This window comes from Drosophila biarmipes, unplaced genomic scaffold (genome assembly GCF_025231255.1).
Source record: "Drosophila biarmipes strain raj3 unplaced genomic scaffold, RU_DBia_V1.1 ptg000022l, whole genome shotgun sequence".
Lineage (NCBI taxonomy): Eukaryota > Metazoa > Arthropoda > Insecta > Diptera > Drosophilidae > Drosophila > Drosophila biarmipes.
This window is the reverse complement of record NW_026114539.1, coordinates 474314-491236: the sequence shown is the minus strand read 5'-3', so window position 1 is coordinate 491236 and position 16923 is coordinate 474314. Positions and strand designations below refer to the sequence as shown.

General features: G+C 37.9%; 1 protein-coding gene across 7 annotated transcripts in view; it reads right to left on the bottom strand.

The window, feature by feature from the left end:
- LOC108029318 (unconventional myosin-VIIa) overlaps nucleotides 1–16923 on the bottom strand; it is a 792260-nt gene that overhangs the window by 486002 nt on the left and 289335 nt on the right. The window contains exon 6 of one of the 7 annotated variants that reach the window (XM_050890359.1): nucleotides 7269–7420. The exons of 4 other annotated variants lie outside the window; for them this stretch is intronic. In XM_050890359.1, the coding sequence (XP_050746316.1) occupies nucleotides 7365–7420 (56 nt within the window). In that variant the 3' untranslated portion in view covers nucleotides 7269–7364. Of the gene's footprint in view, nucleotides 1–7268; nucleotides 7421–10627; nucleotides 10733–13971; nucleotides 14043–16923 lie in introns of those variants that run through there. 2 more of the 7 variants (XM_050890356.1, XM_050890360.1) reach the window with 2 other exon arrangements.

Here is a 16923-nt window from a genome sequence, read left to right as displayed (position 1 = left end):
GCCACCATCAGGACGGTTGATGAGGAGCCCATTTATGCCAGACCCTATCCGTATCCGATGGGAGCGGCAGATTTCGTCAATGGCGAAATCCAAGACCTTCTAAAAAACGGCATAATCCAGAAGTCGAGATCCCCCTACAATAACCCAATATGGGTAGTAGACAAAAAGGGCACCGACGAGGCTGGAAACCGTAAAATGCGGCTAGTATTAGACTTTCGAAAATTGAACGAGAGGACAATACCGGATCGCTACCCTATGCCAATTATCCCTATGATACTAGGGAATTTAGGCAAAGCCAAATACTTTACAACGCTCGATTTAAAGGCCGGCTACCACCAAATTATTCTGGCAGAACGTGACCGTGAGAAAACTTCCTTTTCCGTAAACGGGGGAAAATACGAGTTCCGTCGACTGCCATTCGGGTTAAGAAATGCTGCCAGCATCTTCCAAAGAACCATCGACGACGTACTGCGAGAACAGATTGGCAAATTTTGCTACGTCTATGTCGATGATGTCATCGTCTTCTCAGAGGACGAAAACGCCCACATACAACACGTGGACTGGGTTCTAAAGAGCCTACACGACGCTAACATGAGAGTGTCGGCGGAAAAATCGGTCTTCTTCAAAAAAAGCGTAAAATTTTTGGGGTTTGTAGTCACCAACGAGGGGACCACGACAGACCCAGAAAAGGTCAGGGCCATTAAAGAATTCCCTGAGCCCAAAAACGTTTTCGAAGTAAGATCGTTCATGGGCTTGGCTGGCTATTATAGATGCTTTATTAAAGATTTTGCATCAATAGCTAAGCCCATTTCGAGCATTATAAAAGGGGAGCTCGGAAATGTCAGCAGACACAGATCCAGAAGCATCCAGGTACAATTTACCGAGCAGCAACGGCAAGCTTTTGAAAAGCTACGTAGCATCCTGGCCTCTGAGGATGTCATCCTCAGATACCCCGACTATAAAAAGGCGTTTGATCTAACGACAGATGCCTCAGCATATGGCATTGGCGCGGTGCTTTCACAAGAGGGACGCCCCATCACTATGATCTCTAGGACCTTAAAGGACAGAGAAGTTAACTACGCTACCAACGAAAGGGAGCTGTTAGCTATAATTTGGGCGCTAGAGAACCTGCGCCACTACCTTTATGGGGTCAAAGATTTAAACATCTACACTGACCACCTACCGCTGACCTACGCGGTATCGGATTCCAATCCGAATACAAAAATTAAAAGATGGAAAGAACGCATCGATGAGTGTGGTGCCAAAGTCCATTACATGCCTGGCAAGGCCAACCTAGTTGCAGATGCCCTCTCGAGGCAACAACTCAACGTTGTAGAAGAAGAAGAGGCATTCTCAAGCGCGGCCACAATTCACAGTGAGCTGTCGCTTACCCACACAATTCAATCCACGGACAAGCCCCTCAATTGCTTTCAAAACCAGATAATTCTGGAGGAAGCACGCTCTCCGTCAAAGCGGAACTTCGTTCTCTTTGGAAACAAGAGACGGCATATTATTGACTTCACTCACGAGGAGTCATTGCTGGAAGAGCTCGCAACCATAATAGTTCCTAAAGGCGTAAACGCCATTCATTGCGATCTGCATACGCTCGCAGTGATACAGGACAAACTAATCCGACAATTCCCTGCCACAAGATTCTGGCACTGCAAAAACCGAGTAACGGACATTTTTGCAGTCGATGAAAGGCGAGAAATTCTTACTGTCGAGCACAACAGAGCTCACAGATCTGCCCAAGAAAACGTGAAGCAGGTACTCTCCGAGTACTACTTCCCGAAAATGGCCAAGCTAGCGAACGAAATAGTCATTTCATGCAAGACTTGCGCCAAGGCAAAATACGACAGGCATCCGAAGAAACAAGAGCTTGGCGAAACCCCAATCCCATCTCAAGTAGGAGAAATGCTGCACATAGACATCTTTTCCACGGATAAAAAATATTTCCTTACATGCATCGACAAATTCTCGAAATTTGCGGTAGTCCAACCAATTCCCTCTAGGACCATAGAAGATCTCAAACCAGCATTACTACAGCTGATGAATATGTTCCCTAAGGCCAAGGTCGTATATTGCGACAACGAACCATCGTTGAACTCGCACACCATCGTGACCATGCTGGAAAACCATTTCGGCGTTAGCATCTCAAATGCTCCGCCCCTACACAGTGTCTCCAATGGACAGGTGGAGCGTTTCCACAGCACTTTGGTAGAGCTGGCTAGATGTCTTAAAATCGATAAAGGCATCAGCGATACCGTAGAGCTGATACTTTTGGCCACGGCCAGATATAACAAGTCCATCCACTCGGTCATCGACAAGAGACCGGCTGACGTGGTTCAGGCACAATCAGGTGAGCCACAATATGGAATTCAAGATAAAATTAAACTCGCCCAAGACAAGCTCCGGGACAGAGAAAACGCTTCCCGCCAAAATAGAGTATTCGAGGTTGGCGAGAAAGTCCTAGTGAAGTCCAACAGACGCCTAGGCAACAAACTCTCACCATTATGTGAAGAGAAAACCGTTGAAGCGGACATGGGGACCACAGTCCTCATTAAAGGGAGGGTGGTCCACAAAGACAACCTTAGGTAGGCCGAGCGCGACCATGTTATCGCCCGCCTGATAATCAAACTTTTCTTTATCTTTTTTCTAGCCACTAGGCATAAGTTTGCACCCTTTATTATTTTAATCATGCTTTGGTGGTGGGCTACCCAACTTCAACAAAATTCATAACACATCAAAATTACAGGTTTTCAACCATATCCCTGATTCTCCTTTTGGCCACAACTTCGGCACGCGTCACGGACTATTCCAAAGCCAAATATATCCCCATCGTTGATGGGCGAATCCTGATATGGGAGGAATTTGCCTTTATAAAGCACTCGGCAAATCTCTCGGAATATAGGCGCGTCATCGAAGAAACTAATGGGATGACCGTCATGTTCCCGCAATCCCACATGCAGAAACTCTTGGTTGTTGACGTCGCCCACTTACGCGACATGCTCGACTCTTTGAGCGTCCATCATAGAGTGGCAAGAAGTTTAGACTTCTTAGGGACTGCGCTAAAGGTGGTGGCAGGAACGCCGGACGCAGAAGATTTTGAAAAAATTAAATTTAATCAATTCCAATTAACAAATGCAAACAATAGGCAGATTAATATTAACAACAAAGTACAAATTCAAATTAATAAAATTTCCGCTACCGTCAACCAACTTCTGAGGTCGGCAAAAAAGTCCCAAATTGATACTGGGCACCTATTCGAGATGCTTTTAACTCGAAATAGGATGATAGCAATGGAGCTACAGGGTTTGATGCTAGCAGTGGCACTTGCCAAAGTTAATATTGTTAGCCCCAGCATCCTAGATCATGCAGACTTGGAAGGCGTGTGGATGGAAGAGCCCACCGAGACCGCGATTAGGGATGTTTTGTCCGTATCGTCCGTTAAAATCTTACAGTCCGATAACATATTACATTTTATTATTAAGTTTCCAAAGATAAAGTCGGCCTGCAGCAAGATTACCGTTTTCCCAGTGTCACATCACGACACCATGCTCAGGCTGGAGGATAACGTCATTGCCGAATGCAACAGTGAGATCCACACCGTGGAAAAGTGCTCCCCGACATCAGGAGCTACATTTTGCCGATTGGCTCGCAGAAGATCATGCGCCCAAGAGCTTCACGCTGGAGGCACGGCGCATTGCGAGACCCAGCAAAGCGATTTACATCCCATCACTTATGTTGATGAAGGAATAGTAATTGTGAATGATCGCTCGGCTCACGTGTGTGTGGACAATGGCACCTGTGCCCATATAAAAGGCACATATCTCATCACGTTTGAAAAGAGTGCCATGGTCAATGAAACCCGATTGGTCAATCATGACACGGCCCAGAAGAGGGCTCCAGGAGTGGCCAGCTCTCCTTCCCTGAACATCACCATGGAACGTAACGTTCTTAGCCTTCCATACCTTCACCGACTGAGTGAACGTAATCTGGAGCACATCAAAGAGTTCGGGAAGGAAATTAATCACCAGCGACTACATCAGTTGGTGTTCATAGCGGGAGCAATATGCTGCGCTCTAATTTGCATCGGCTTGACCTATCGGCGAGTCACTCAGGCCCGAAAAACCGCGGCCCAGCTGAAGGAGATGATTGCCCAAATAGGGTCGGCCGAGGGCGGCCTCATTCCTGAGGGGGGAGTAGTTAACTGAAGTTAACCAAGCAGCGGCAATGTCCGATTATTTAAGAGTTCGCTCTGGCCAAACTGCTGACATAGCGTCTGGCCGGAAGCCCATGCATAGCGGCAAGCACTGCACATTTGCGTGGCCGCTATGAAATACTTTTTGTTAGCTTTAAGTTTCAGTTTGTGTCAGAGTCTCATACAATAAAGAGCATAAAACCAATCTCCGGCACTGCCGTTAATTTGTAAATTCATTTGTTGAATTGGTCACCGCGCCTCAAGGGCCGTGACAACGGGGCAAGTGCTCCCATCATAACTCCTGTTACAGGAAGGATCCCCCCGGCAACCGCCAGGGAACTCAACCACTGCCTATAAGGAGTGGCAACACCCCCCCCTGCAACCGCAAGGGGAAATCATCTCACAAATACCTCCGGCGTCTGCGGCATCATCGACTGCAGCGAGGGATAACTAACCACCATTACATTAACTACCAATCAATTTATATTTACTTATATATATGTGTAGTCAACTTTCAATGCTTATGTTTTCCAAATACGATCTAATTTATTTAATTTATAATAATAACACAGACTTAACTGAAAACCATATAGTTTATAGGGACTAAAAATATTGACTACGCCTTGCTAAGTACCGACTGTAATTTATGTGACTCTATTCAGGACAATACAAATATTCATTCTCAATTGTCTGTCCTACAAGATAATGTAATATAGTTAGACAATCGATCAGTACTATTAGTGACGAAAATGACCAAGCCAACCTAAGAAAAAATGTTTCACAATTTATTAGTCAAGAGAAACGCAATTGTTTCCATTCCAGATTTAATAGGGCAACAACGAGTCAGCAGAAATGGGCTAATATTAAAAAACTTAATATTAAAAAAACTAAGCATTGGTAAATCCTAAGCTACCCGATGTAATGCCAGTCCTGATGAACTGCACTAAAATGTTTAGACTGCAAAGTAACGATGTAACTGAAGATGACTATCTTGATAACCTACCTCAAAATACATATCGAAATTGTGATAATATACCTTTGATAATAATACCTGTGATAGTAGTTTTGATTAAGTTTTCATTTTATTTAAGAAGTAACAATTTTTTTAGCGATAAGCTTTCAGGGTTTTGTGTTGCCAGAAGCTGTTCAACAGCAATGATTAAAATAGTTGAAAACATTAGGAAAAAATGGATACTGACAACATAACATTTTGACTCTTTTAGATTATTGTAAAGCATTTGATACGTGCATCAGTGCAACTAATTTGTTTCTATTTGAGCAATCTCGATTCTACGTAACAAAAGTGGTTTCCATTCGGAGTTCCGTAGTTAAAAGACCCTTAGCTTACAGAGCTTTGTTACAGCGCATCAGCCTAGTGCGAAAAATCAAGAAATTGTACACAACATAGCCAACGAATCTAATACGGACAACTCACACTAGGAAGCTCGAAAAAAAATCAAAAACCCACAAAAAAAAATGAGTCTGTACATTTCGTTGTGCTGTTGTTACTCATCTTGAAATTTAATATAGATTATCTTTGCTTGACATATTAGGAAGAGTTTGACACGAGTTTAGCAGATCGTTTGATGGTCCCGAATTCAGAGAAACAGGAAAACTATAGTAAAAAATTATCTTTTAAATAGATTGCCTTTAATCGACTGGCTGGTGTGTTTGAACAGACCGCCTTTCAAGGCCAATTTCTGTTTGAGCTGACTATAAAGGGGAAAAATAGGTTGTAGGGATAGTTTGTTTTGTTTCAGTTTTGATGGCTTAAATATAGGACGATTATTTGACCTAAATTTATTTATTTATTTATTTCGTTGAAGTCAGCAAATATATGACAACATAAACAAAGTACCCGTCTGACATCAAGATGTTTGTTACATTTAAATTTGCGGAACATTCAGTAAATATCAAAAAGTACAATTTTTATATAACATATAACACCAAATGGTTTAAAAATCGTTTGAAAAAATTTTGGGCAATACCACGTAGTGCAAACATAAGTAACTGATACTTGGCATATTGAGGTAACAAAACACACGAGCAGTATTTCAGGATTGGACGAACCAAGAAATGTAATAGGGGTCCTCAAATTCCTTTGACCAACATTTTACAAAGCAAAAACCCCTTTTGCTTTACCTAATATGGTGCCAATGTGATCCGTAAAGTTCAAGATCACTCGACCCGATAAAGAGCTCATAAGGTTAGACTTAGAGTTGTTTAGGAATAGCCAATTCTAGATGCACCAAGAATGTTTTACATCGTCAGCGTACACCAGAACATGAGAGAAGAGAAATACAAGCAAGTTATTAATGAAAATTTAGAAAAGAAAAGTTATGAGTTGGATTCGCTATTCTCCTCGACTTCTCGGTTCCTCCGTTACTCGAAGTTGGCTGGTTTAAAGTAATAGCAGATTTGCAAACAAGTAACACAAAAATTGAAGTAAGATTATAACTATAGGAACCTTATGAACTTATGAGTGTATGTTCCCCTCATGGGGCACCAAAATGTTCTGACGATTCGCACCCGATCATCAAAGTTGAGCATAAGTCTACTCTGGGGTCTTTCATACGCTTTGTAATAAAACTCAGATATATTTTGAACTTCACCAATTGTGATCAGTTGTATACTTTCAAGCTTTTGATTTACAAATTAGGGAATATAAAAGCTTGGTTATAAAAACGCGACCAGCTTCTCCTTTTGTCTTCTTCGTATTGTTTCGCTGCTTACACTAGCAGCACAAAATCTAACATTCGCTGTTAAAACTGCTGTTGTCCACTGCTTCTCAGAGTTGCCAAAAAAACAGCTGTCAAGCTTCTCCTTATCGATAGAAACACGGGTCCACGCATTATCAAATCTTGTACCAAATGGGTGAAGTTTGCTCAAGGATCAAGGAGGGAATATGCAACTTCGTGAGCCCACGGGCTTTGTATTATTTATTTGAATAATAATACGAATTTATTTTATTTATATTTAATTGTTAAAGATTATTAAACTAGTATTTTACTAGTAATTTATTAGTAATCCAGTATGATTGTTCCAATCAATATTATCCGCCTTAACGACGACAATAGTTACTAGTTGAACGTTTTTGCAATTCTTCTATATATTCGCAAGGTCAGACCTTCATGGCTTTATCGCTAATACAAGCTATGCGCGTTTAAGGTGCGCTAAGTCGTCTTCCAGATGAGCGGGTACCGATCCTGGTTGTAAAACCTATAGCGAAAAAGTGTAATGCGAAATAAAGTCCTTCGCTCCGCCAATTTAATCTGTTTGAAAAAAAAAACGAGTTAGATTAAGGCGCTTCATAGGTTCTAGGATAACCGCTTTTATTGAAAAACATAAAACTACTATGACAAACTTTTATCGAGCTCTTCTGCTATTGTAAAAGGTCGACAGACTCTGACACGATGAAACGGCGGATATCAAAACCATTCACTTAAGGCATTAATATTGGGAATTTGAAACTGCGTTCTATATCCGCGTACGCCAGTCGACCGCCCACTCGCACCAATGCTCTTGTCACAGTTTATTGCGATCTTTGTTAAGTAACGCTATTCAGACGATACATTTTTCGGGATAAGACTTTAAAGTTGACCCAACAAAACAATATAGTTAACGAGCCACGCACGAATAGGATCCTTAATTTAGACGAAAAATAATCTAAATTAGAGCAAGCCACGTGAAAATCCATTGTTTAATTCAGCAATTAAAGTACTTATTGACAAACATGATACGGCATTTAAAAAATGGAAGCGATACAAGGCAAGCCAGCACGCAACGCAATATATATATATATATATGTGTAGTCAACTTTCAATGCTTATGTTTTCCAAATACGATCTAATTTATTTAATTTATAATAATAACACAGACTTAACTGAAAACCATATAGTTTATAGGGACTAAAAATATTGACTACGCCTTGCTAAGTACCGACTGTAATTTATGTGACTCTATTCAGGACAATACAAATATTCATTCTCAATTGTCTGTCCTACAAGATAATGTAATATAGTTAGACAATCGATCAGTACTATTAGTGACGAAAATGACCAAGCCAACCTAAGAAAAAATGTTTCACAATTTATTAGTCAAGAGAAACGCAATTGTTTCCATTCCAGATTTAATAGGGCAACAACGAGTCAGCAGAAATGGGCTAATATTAAAAAACTTAATATTAAAAAAACTAAGCATTGGTAAATCCTAAGCTACCCGATGTAATGCCAGTCCTGATGAACTGCACTAAAATGTTTAGACTGCAAAGTAACGATGTAACTGAAGATGACTATCTTGATAACCTACCTCAAAATACATATCGAAATTGTGATAATATACCTTTGATAATAATACCTGTGATAGTAGTTTTGATTAAGTTTTCATTTTATTTAAGAAGTAACAATTTTTTTAGCGATAAGCTTTCAGGGTTTTGTGTTGCCAGAAGCTGTTCAACAGCAATGATTAAAATAGTTGAAAACATTAGGAAAAAATGGATACTGACAACATAACATTTTGACTCTTTTAGATTATTGTAAAGCATTTGATACGTGCATCAGTGCAACTAATTTGTTTCTATTTGAGCAATCTCGATTCTACGTAACAAAAGTGGTTTCCATTCGGAGTTCCGTAGTTAAAAGACCCTTAGCTTACAGAGCTTTGTTACAGCGCATCAGCCAAGTGCGAAAAATCAAGAAATTGTACACAACATAGCCAACGAATCTAATATGGACAACTCACACTAGGAAGCTCGAAAAAAATCAAAAACCCACAAAAAAAATGAGTCTGTACATTTCGTTGTGCTGTTGTTACTCATCTTGAAATTTAATATAGATTATCTTTGCTTGACATATTAGGAAGAGTTTGACACGAGTTTAACAGATCGTTTGATGGTCCCGAATTCAGAGAAACAGGAAAACTATTGTAAAAAATTATCGTTTAAATAAACTGCCTTTAATCGATTGGCTGGTGTGATTGAACAGACCGCCTTTCAAGGCCAATTTCTGTTTGAGCTGACTATAAAGGGGAAAACTAGGTTGTAGGAATAGTTTGTTTTGTTTCAGTTTTGATGGCTTTAATATTGGACGATAACTTGACCTAAATTTATTTATTTATTTATTTCGTTGAAGTCAGCAAATATATGACAACATAAACAAAGTACCCGTCTCACATCAAGATGTTTGTTACATTTAAATTTGCGGAACATTCAGTAAATATCAAAAAGTACAATTTTTATATAACATATAACACCAAATGGTTAAAAAATCGTTTAAAAAAATGTTGGGCAATACCACGTAGTGCAAACATAAATAACTGATACTTGGCATATTGAGGTGACGAAACACACGAGCAGTATTTCAGGGTTGGACGAACCAAGAAATGTAATAGGGGTCCTCAAATTCCTTTGACCAACATTTTACAAAGCAAAAACCCCTTTTGCTTTACCTAATATGGTGCCAATGTGATCCGTAAAGTTCAAGATCACTCGACCCGATAAAGAGCTCATAAGGTTAGACTTAGAGTTGTTTAGGAATAGCCAATTCTAGATGCACCAAGAATGCAAGCAAAGTTTTACATCGTCAGCGTATACCAGAACATGAGAGAAGAGAAATACAAGCAAGTTATTAATGAAAATTTCGAAAAGAAAAGTTATGAGTTGGATTCGCTATTCTCCTCGACTTCTTGGTTCCTCCGTTACTCGAAGTTTGCTGGTTTAAAGTAATAGCAGATTTGCAAACAAGTAACACAAAAATTAAAGTAAGATTATAACTATAGGAACCTTATGAACTTATGAGTGTATGTTCACCTCATGGGGCACCAAAATGTTCTGACGATTCGCACCCGATCGGCAAAGTTAAGCATAAGTCTACTCTGGGGGTCTTTCATACACTTTGTAATAAAACTCAGATATATTTTGAACTTCACCAATTGTGATCAGTTGTATACTTTCAAGCTTTTGATTTACAAATTAGGGAATATAAAAGCTTGGTTATAAAAACACTACCAGCTTCTCCTTTTGTCTTCTTCGTATTGCTTCGCTGCTTACACTAGCAGCACAAAATCTAACATTCGCTGTTAAAACTGCTGTTGTCCACTGCTTCTCAGAGTTGCCAAAAAACAGCTGTCAAGCTTCTTCTTATCGATAGAAACACGGGTCCACGCATTATCAAATCTTGTACCAAATGCGTGAAGTTTGCTCAAGGATCAAGGAGGGAATATGCAACTTCGCGAGCCCACGGGCTTTGTATTATTTATTTGAATAATAATACGAATTTATTTTATTTATATTTAATTGTTACAGTTTATTAAACTAGTATTTTAATAGTAATTTCTTAGTAATCCAGTATGATTGTTCCAATCAATTCTATCCGCCTTAACGACGACAATAGTTACTAGTTGAACCTTTTTGCAATTCTTCTATATATTCGCAAGGTCAGACCTTCGTGGCTTTATCGCTAATACAAGCTATGCCCGTTTAAGGTGCGCTAAGTCGTCTTCCAGATGAGCGGGTACCGATCCTGGTTGTAAAACCTAAAGCGAAAAAGTGTAATCCGAAATAAAGTCCTTCGCTCCGCCAATTTAATCTGTTTGAAAATAAACGAGTTAGATTAAGGCGCTTCATAGGTTCTAGGATAACCGCTTTTATTGAAAAACATAAAACTACTATGACAAACATTTATCGAGCTCTTCTGCTATTGTAAAACGTCGACAGACTCTGACACGATGAAACGGCAGATATCAAAACCATTCACTTAAGGCATTAATATTGGAAATTTGAAACTGCGTTCTATATCCGCGTACGCCAGTCGACCGCCCACTCGCACCAATGCTCTTGTCACAGTTTATTGCGATCTTTGTTAAGTAACTTTGTTCAGACGATACATTTTTCGGGATAAGACTTTAAAGTTGACCCAACAAAACAATATAGTTAACGAGCCACGCACGAATAGGATCCTTAATTTAGACGAAAAATAATCTTAATTACAGCAAGCCACGTGAAAATCCATTGTTTAGTTCAGCAATTAAAGTACTTATTGACAAACATGATACGGCATTTAAAAAATGGAAGCGATACAAGGCAAGCCAGCACGCAACGCAATATATATATATATATATGTGTAGTCAACTTTCAATGCTTATGTTTTCCAAATACGATCTAATTTATTTAATTTATAATAATAACACAGACTTAACTGAAAACCATATAGTTTATAGGGACTAAAAATATTGACTACGCCTTGCTAAGTACCGACTGTAATTTATGTGACTCTATTCAGGACAATACAAATATTCATTCTCAATTGTCTGTCCTACAAGATAATGTAATATAGTTAGACAATCGATCAGTACTATTAGTGACGAAAATGACCAAACCAACCTAAGAAAAAATGTTTCACAATTTATTAGTCAAGAGAAACGCAATTGTTTCCATTCCAGATTTAATAGGGCAACAACGAGTCAGCAGAAATGGGCTAATATTAAAAAACTTAATATTAAAAAAACTAAGCATTGGTAAATCCTAAGCTACCCGATGTAATGCCAGTCCTGATGAACTGCACTAAAATGTTTAGACTGCAAAGTAACGATGTAACTGAAGATGACTATCTTGATAACCTACCTCAAAATACATTTCGAAATTGTGATAATATACCTTTGATAATAATACCTGTGATAGTAGTTTTGATTAAGTTTTCATTTTATTTAAGAAGTAACAATTTTTTTAGCGATAAGCTTTCAGGGTTTTGTGTTGCCAGAAGCTGTTCAACAGCAATGATTAAAATAGTTGAAAACATTAGGAAAAAATGGATACTGACAACATAACATTTTGACTCTTTTAGATTATTGTAAAGCATTTGATACGTGCATCAGTGCAACTAATTTGTTTCTATTTGAGCAATCTCGATTCTACGTAACAAAAGTGGTTTCCATTCGGAGTTCCGTAGTTAAAAGACCCTTAGCTTACAGAGCTTTGTTACAGCGCATCAGCCAAGTGCGAAAAATCAAGAAATTGTACACAACATAGCCAACGAATCTAATACGGACAACTCACACTAGGAAGCTCGAAAAAAATCAAAAACCCACAAAAAAAATGAGTCTGTACATTTCGTTGTGCTGTTGTTACTCATCTTGAAATTTAATATAGATTATCTTTGCTTGACATATTAGGAAGAGTTTGACACGAGTTTAACAGATCGTTTGATGGTCCCGAATTCAGAGAAACAGGAAAACTATTGTAAAAAATTATCGTTTAAATAAACTGCCTTTAATCGATTGGCTGGTGTGATTGAACAGACCGCCTTTCAAGGCCAATTTCTGTTTGAGCTGACTATAAAGGGGAAAACTAGGTTGTAGGAATAGTTTGTTTTGTTTCAGTTTTGATGGCTTTAATATTGGACGATAACTTGACCTAAATTTATTTATTTATTTATTTCGTTGAAGTCAGCAAATATATGACAACATAAACAAAGTACCCGTCTCACATCAAGATGTTTGTTACATTTAAATTTGCGGAACATTCAGTAAATATCAAAAAGTACAATTTTTATATAACATATAACACCAAATGGTTAAAAAATCGTTTAAAAAAATGTTGGGCAATACCACGTAGTGCAAACATAAATAACTGATACTTGGCATATTGAGGTGACGAAACACACGAGCAGTATTTCAGGGTTGGACGAACCAAGAAATGTAATAGGGGTCCTCAAATTCCTTTGACCAACATTTTACAAAGCAAAAACCCCTTTTGCTTTACCTAATATGGTGCCAATGTGATCCGTAAAGTTCAAGATCACTCGACCCGATAAAGAGCTCATAAGGTTAGACTTAGAGTTGTTTAGGAATAGCCAATTCTAGATGCACCAAGAATGCAAGCAAAGTTTTACATCGTCAGCGTATACCAGAACATGAGAGAAGAGAAATACAAGCAAGTTATTAATGAAAATTTCGAAAAGAAAAGTTATGAGTTGGATTCGCTATTCTCCTCGACTTCTTGGTTCCTCCGTTACTCGAAGTTTGCTGGTTTAAAGTAATAGCAGATTTGCAAACAAGTAACACAAAAATTAAAGTAAGATTATAACTATAGGAACCTTATGAACTTATGAGTGTATGTTCACCTCATGGGGCACCAAAATGTTCTGACGATTCGCACCCGATCGGCAAAGTTAAGCATAAGTCTACTCTGGGGGTCTTTCATACACTTTGTAATAAAACTCAGATATATTTTGAACTTCACCAATTGTGATCAGTTGTATACTTTCAAGCTTTTGATTTACAAATTAGGGAATATAAAAGCTTGGTTATAAAAACACTACCAGCTTCTCCTTTTGTCTTCTTCGTATTGCTTCGCTGCTTACACTAGCAGCACAAAATCTAACATTCGCTGTTAAAACTGCTGTTGTCCACTGCTTCTCAGAGTTGCCAAAAAACAGCTGTCAAGCTTCTTCTTATCGATAGAAACACGGGTCCACGCATTATCAAATCTTGTACCAAATGCGTGAAGTTTGCTCAAGGATCAAGGAGGGAATATGCAACTTCGCGAGCCCACGGGCTTTGTATTATTTATTTGAATAATAATACGAATTTATTTTATTTATATTTAATTGTTAAAGATTATTAAACTAGTATTTTACTAGTAATTTATTAGTAATCCAGTATGATTGTTCCAATCAATATTATCCGCCTTAACGACGACAATAGTTACTAGTTGAACGTTTTTGCAATTCTTCTATATATTCGCAAGGTCAGACCTTCATGGCTTTATCGCTAATACAAGCTATGCGCGTTTAAGGTGCGCTAAGTCGTCTTCCAGATGAGCGGGTACCGATCCTGGTTGTAAAACCTATAGCGAAAAAGTGTAATGCGAAATAAAGTCCTTCGCTCCGCCAATTTAATCTGTTTGAAAAAAAAAACGAGTTAGATTAAGGCGCTTCATAGGTTCTAGGATAACCGCTTTTATTGAAAAACATAAAACTACTATGACAAACTTTTATCGAGCTCTTCTGCTATTGTAAAAGGTCGACAGACTCTGACACGATGAAACGGCGGATATCAAAACCATTCACTTAAGGCATTAATATTGGGAATTTGAAACTGCGTTCTATATCCGCGTACGCCAGTCGACCGCCCACTCGCACCAATGCTCTTGTCACAGTTTATTGCGATCTTTGTTAAGTAACGCTATTCAGACGATACATTTTTCGGGATAAGACTTTAAAGTTGACCCAACAAAACAATATAGTTAACGAGCCACGCACGAATAGGATCCTTAATTTAGACGAAAAATAATCTAAATTAGAGCAAGCCACGTGAAAATCCATTGTTTAATTCAGCAATTAAAGTACTTATTGACAAACATGATACGGCATTTAAAAAATGGAAGCGATACAAGGCAAGCCAGCACGCAACGCAATATATATATATATATATGTGTAGTCAACTTTCAATGCTTATGTTTTCCAAATACGATCTAATTTATTTAATTTATAATAATAACACAGACTTAACTGAAAACCATATAGTTTATAGGGACTAAAAATATTGACTACGCCTTGCTAAGTACCGACTGTAATTTATGTGACTCTATTCAGGACAATACAAATATTCATTCTCAATTGTCTGTCCTACAAGATAATGTAATATAGTTAGACAATCGATCAGTACTATTAGTGACGAAAATGACCAAGCCAACCTAAGAAAAAATGTTTCACAATTTATTAGTCAAGAGAAACGCAATTGTTTCCATTCCAGATTTAATAGGGCAACAACGAGTCAGCAGAAATGGGCTAATATTAAAAAACTTAATATTAAAAAAACTAAGCATTGGTAAATCCTAAGCTACCCGATGTAATGCCAGTCCTGATGAACTGCACTAAAATGTTTAGACTGCAAAGTAACGATGTAACTGAAGATGACTATCTTGATAACCTACCTCAAAATACATATCGAAATTGTGATAATATACCTTTGATAATAATACCTGTGATAGTAGTTTTGATTAAGTTTTCATTTTATTTAAGAAGTAACAATTTTTTTAGCGATAAGCTTTCAGGGTTTTGTGTTGCCAGAAGCTGTTCAACAGCAATGATTAAAATAGTTGAAAACATTAGGAAAAAATGGATACTGACAACATAACATTTTGACTCTTTTAGATTATTGTAAAGCATTTGATACGTGCATCAGTGCAACTAATTTGTTTCTATTTGAGCAATCTCGATTCTACGTAACAAAAGTGGTTTCCATTCGGAGTTCCGTAGTTAAAAGACCCTTAGCTTACAGAGCTTTGTTACAGCGCATCAGCCAAGTGCGAAAAATCAAGAAATTGTACACAACATAGCCAACGAATCTAATATGGACAACTCACACTAGGAAGCTCGAAAAAAATCAAAAACCCACAAAAAAAATGAGTCTGTACATTTCGTTGTGCTGTTGTTACTCATCTTGAAATTTAATATAGATTATCTTTGCTTGACATATTAGGAAGAGTTTGACACGAGTTTAACAGATCGTTTGATGGTCCCGAATTCAGAGAAACAGGAAAACTATTGTAAAAAATTATCGTTTAAATAAACTGCCTTTAATCGATTGGCTGGTGTGATTGAACAGACCGCCTTTCAAGGCCAATTTCTGTTTGAGCTGACTATAAAGGGGAAAACTAGGTTGTAGGAATAGTTTGTTTTGTTTCAGTTTTGATGGCTTTAATATTGGACGATAACTTGACCTAAATTTATTTATTTATTTATTTCGTTGAAGTCAGCAAATATATGACAACATAAACAAAGTACCCGTCTCACATCAAGATGTTTGTTACATTTAAATTTGCGGAACATTCAGTAAATATCAAAAAGTACAATTTTTATATAACATATAACACCAAATGGTTAAAAAATCGTTTAAAAAAATGTTGGGCAATACCACGTAGTGCAAACATAAATAACTGATACTTGGCATATTGAGGTGACGAAACACACGAGCAGTATTTCAGGGTTGGACGAACCAAGAAATGTAATAGGGGTCCTCAAATTCCTTTGACCAACATTTTACAAAGCAAAAACCCCTTTTGCTTTAACTAATATGGTGCCAATGTGATCCGTAAAGTTCAAGATCACTCGACCCGATAAAGAGCTCATAAGGTTAGACTTAGAGTTGTTTAGGAATAGCCAATTCTAGATGCACCAAGAATGCAAGCAAAGTTTTACATCGTCAGCGTATACCAGAACATGAGAGAAGAGAAATACAAGCAAGTTATTAATGAAAATTTCGAAAAGAAAAGTTATGAGTTGGATTCGCTATTCTCCTCGACTTCTTGGTTCCTCCGTTATTCGAAGTTTGCTGGTTTAAAGTAATAGCAGATTTGCAAACAAGTAACACAAAAATTAAAGTAAGATTATAACTATAGGAACCTTATGAACTTATGAGTGTATGTTCACCTCATGGGGCACCAAAATGTTCTGACGATTCGCACCCGATCGGCAAAGTTAAGCATAAGTCTACTCTGGGGGTCTTTCATACACTTTGTAATAAAACTCAGATATATTTTGAACTTCACCAATTGTGATCAGTTGTATACTTTCAAGCTTTTGATTTACAAATTAGGGAATATAAAAGCTTGGTTATAAAAACACTACCAGCTTCTCCTTTTGTCTTCTTCGTATTGCTTCGCTGCTTACACTAGCAGCACAAAATCTAACATTCGCTGTTAAAACTGCTGTTGTCCACTGCTT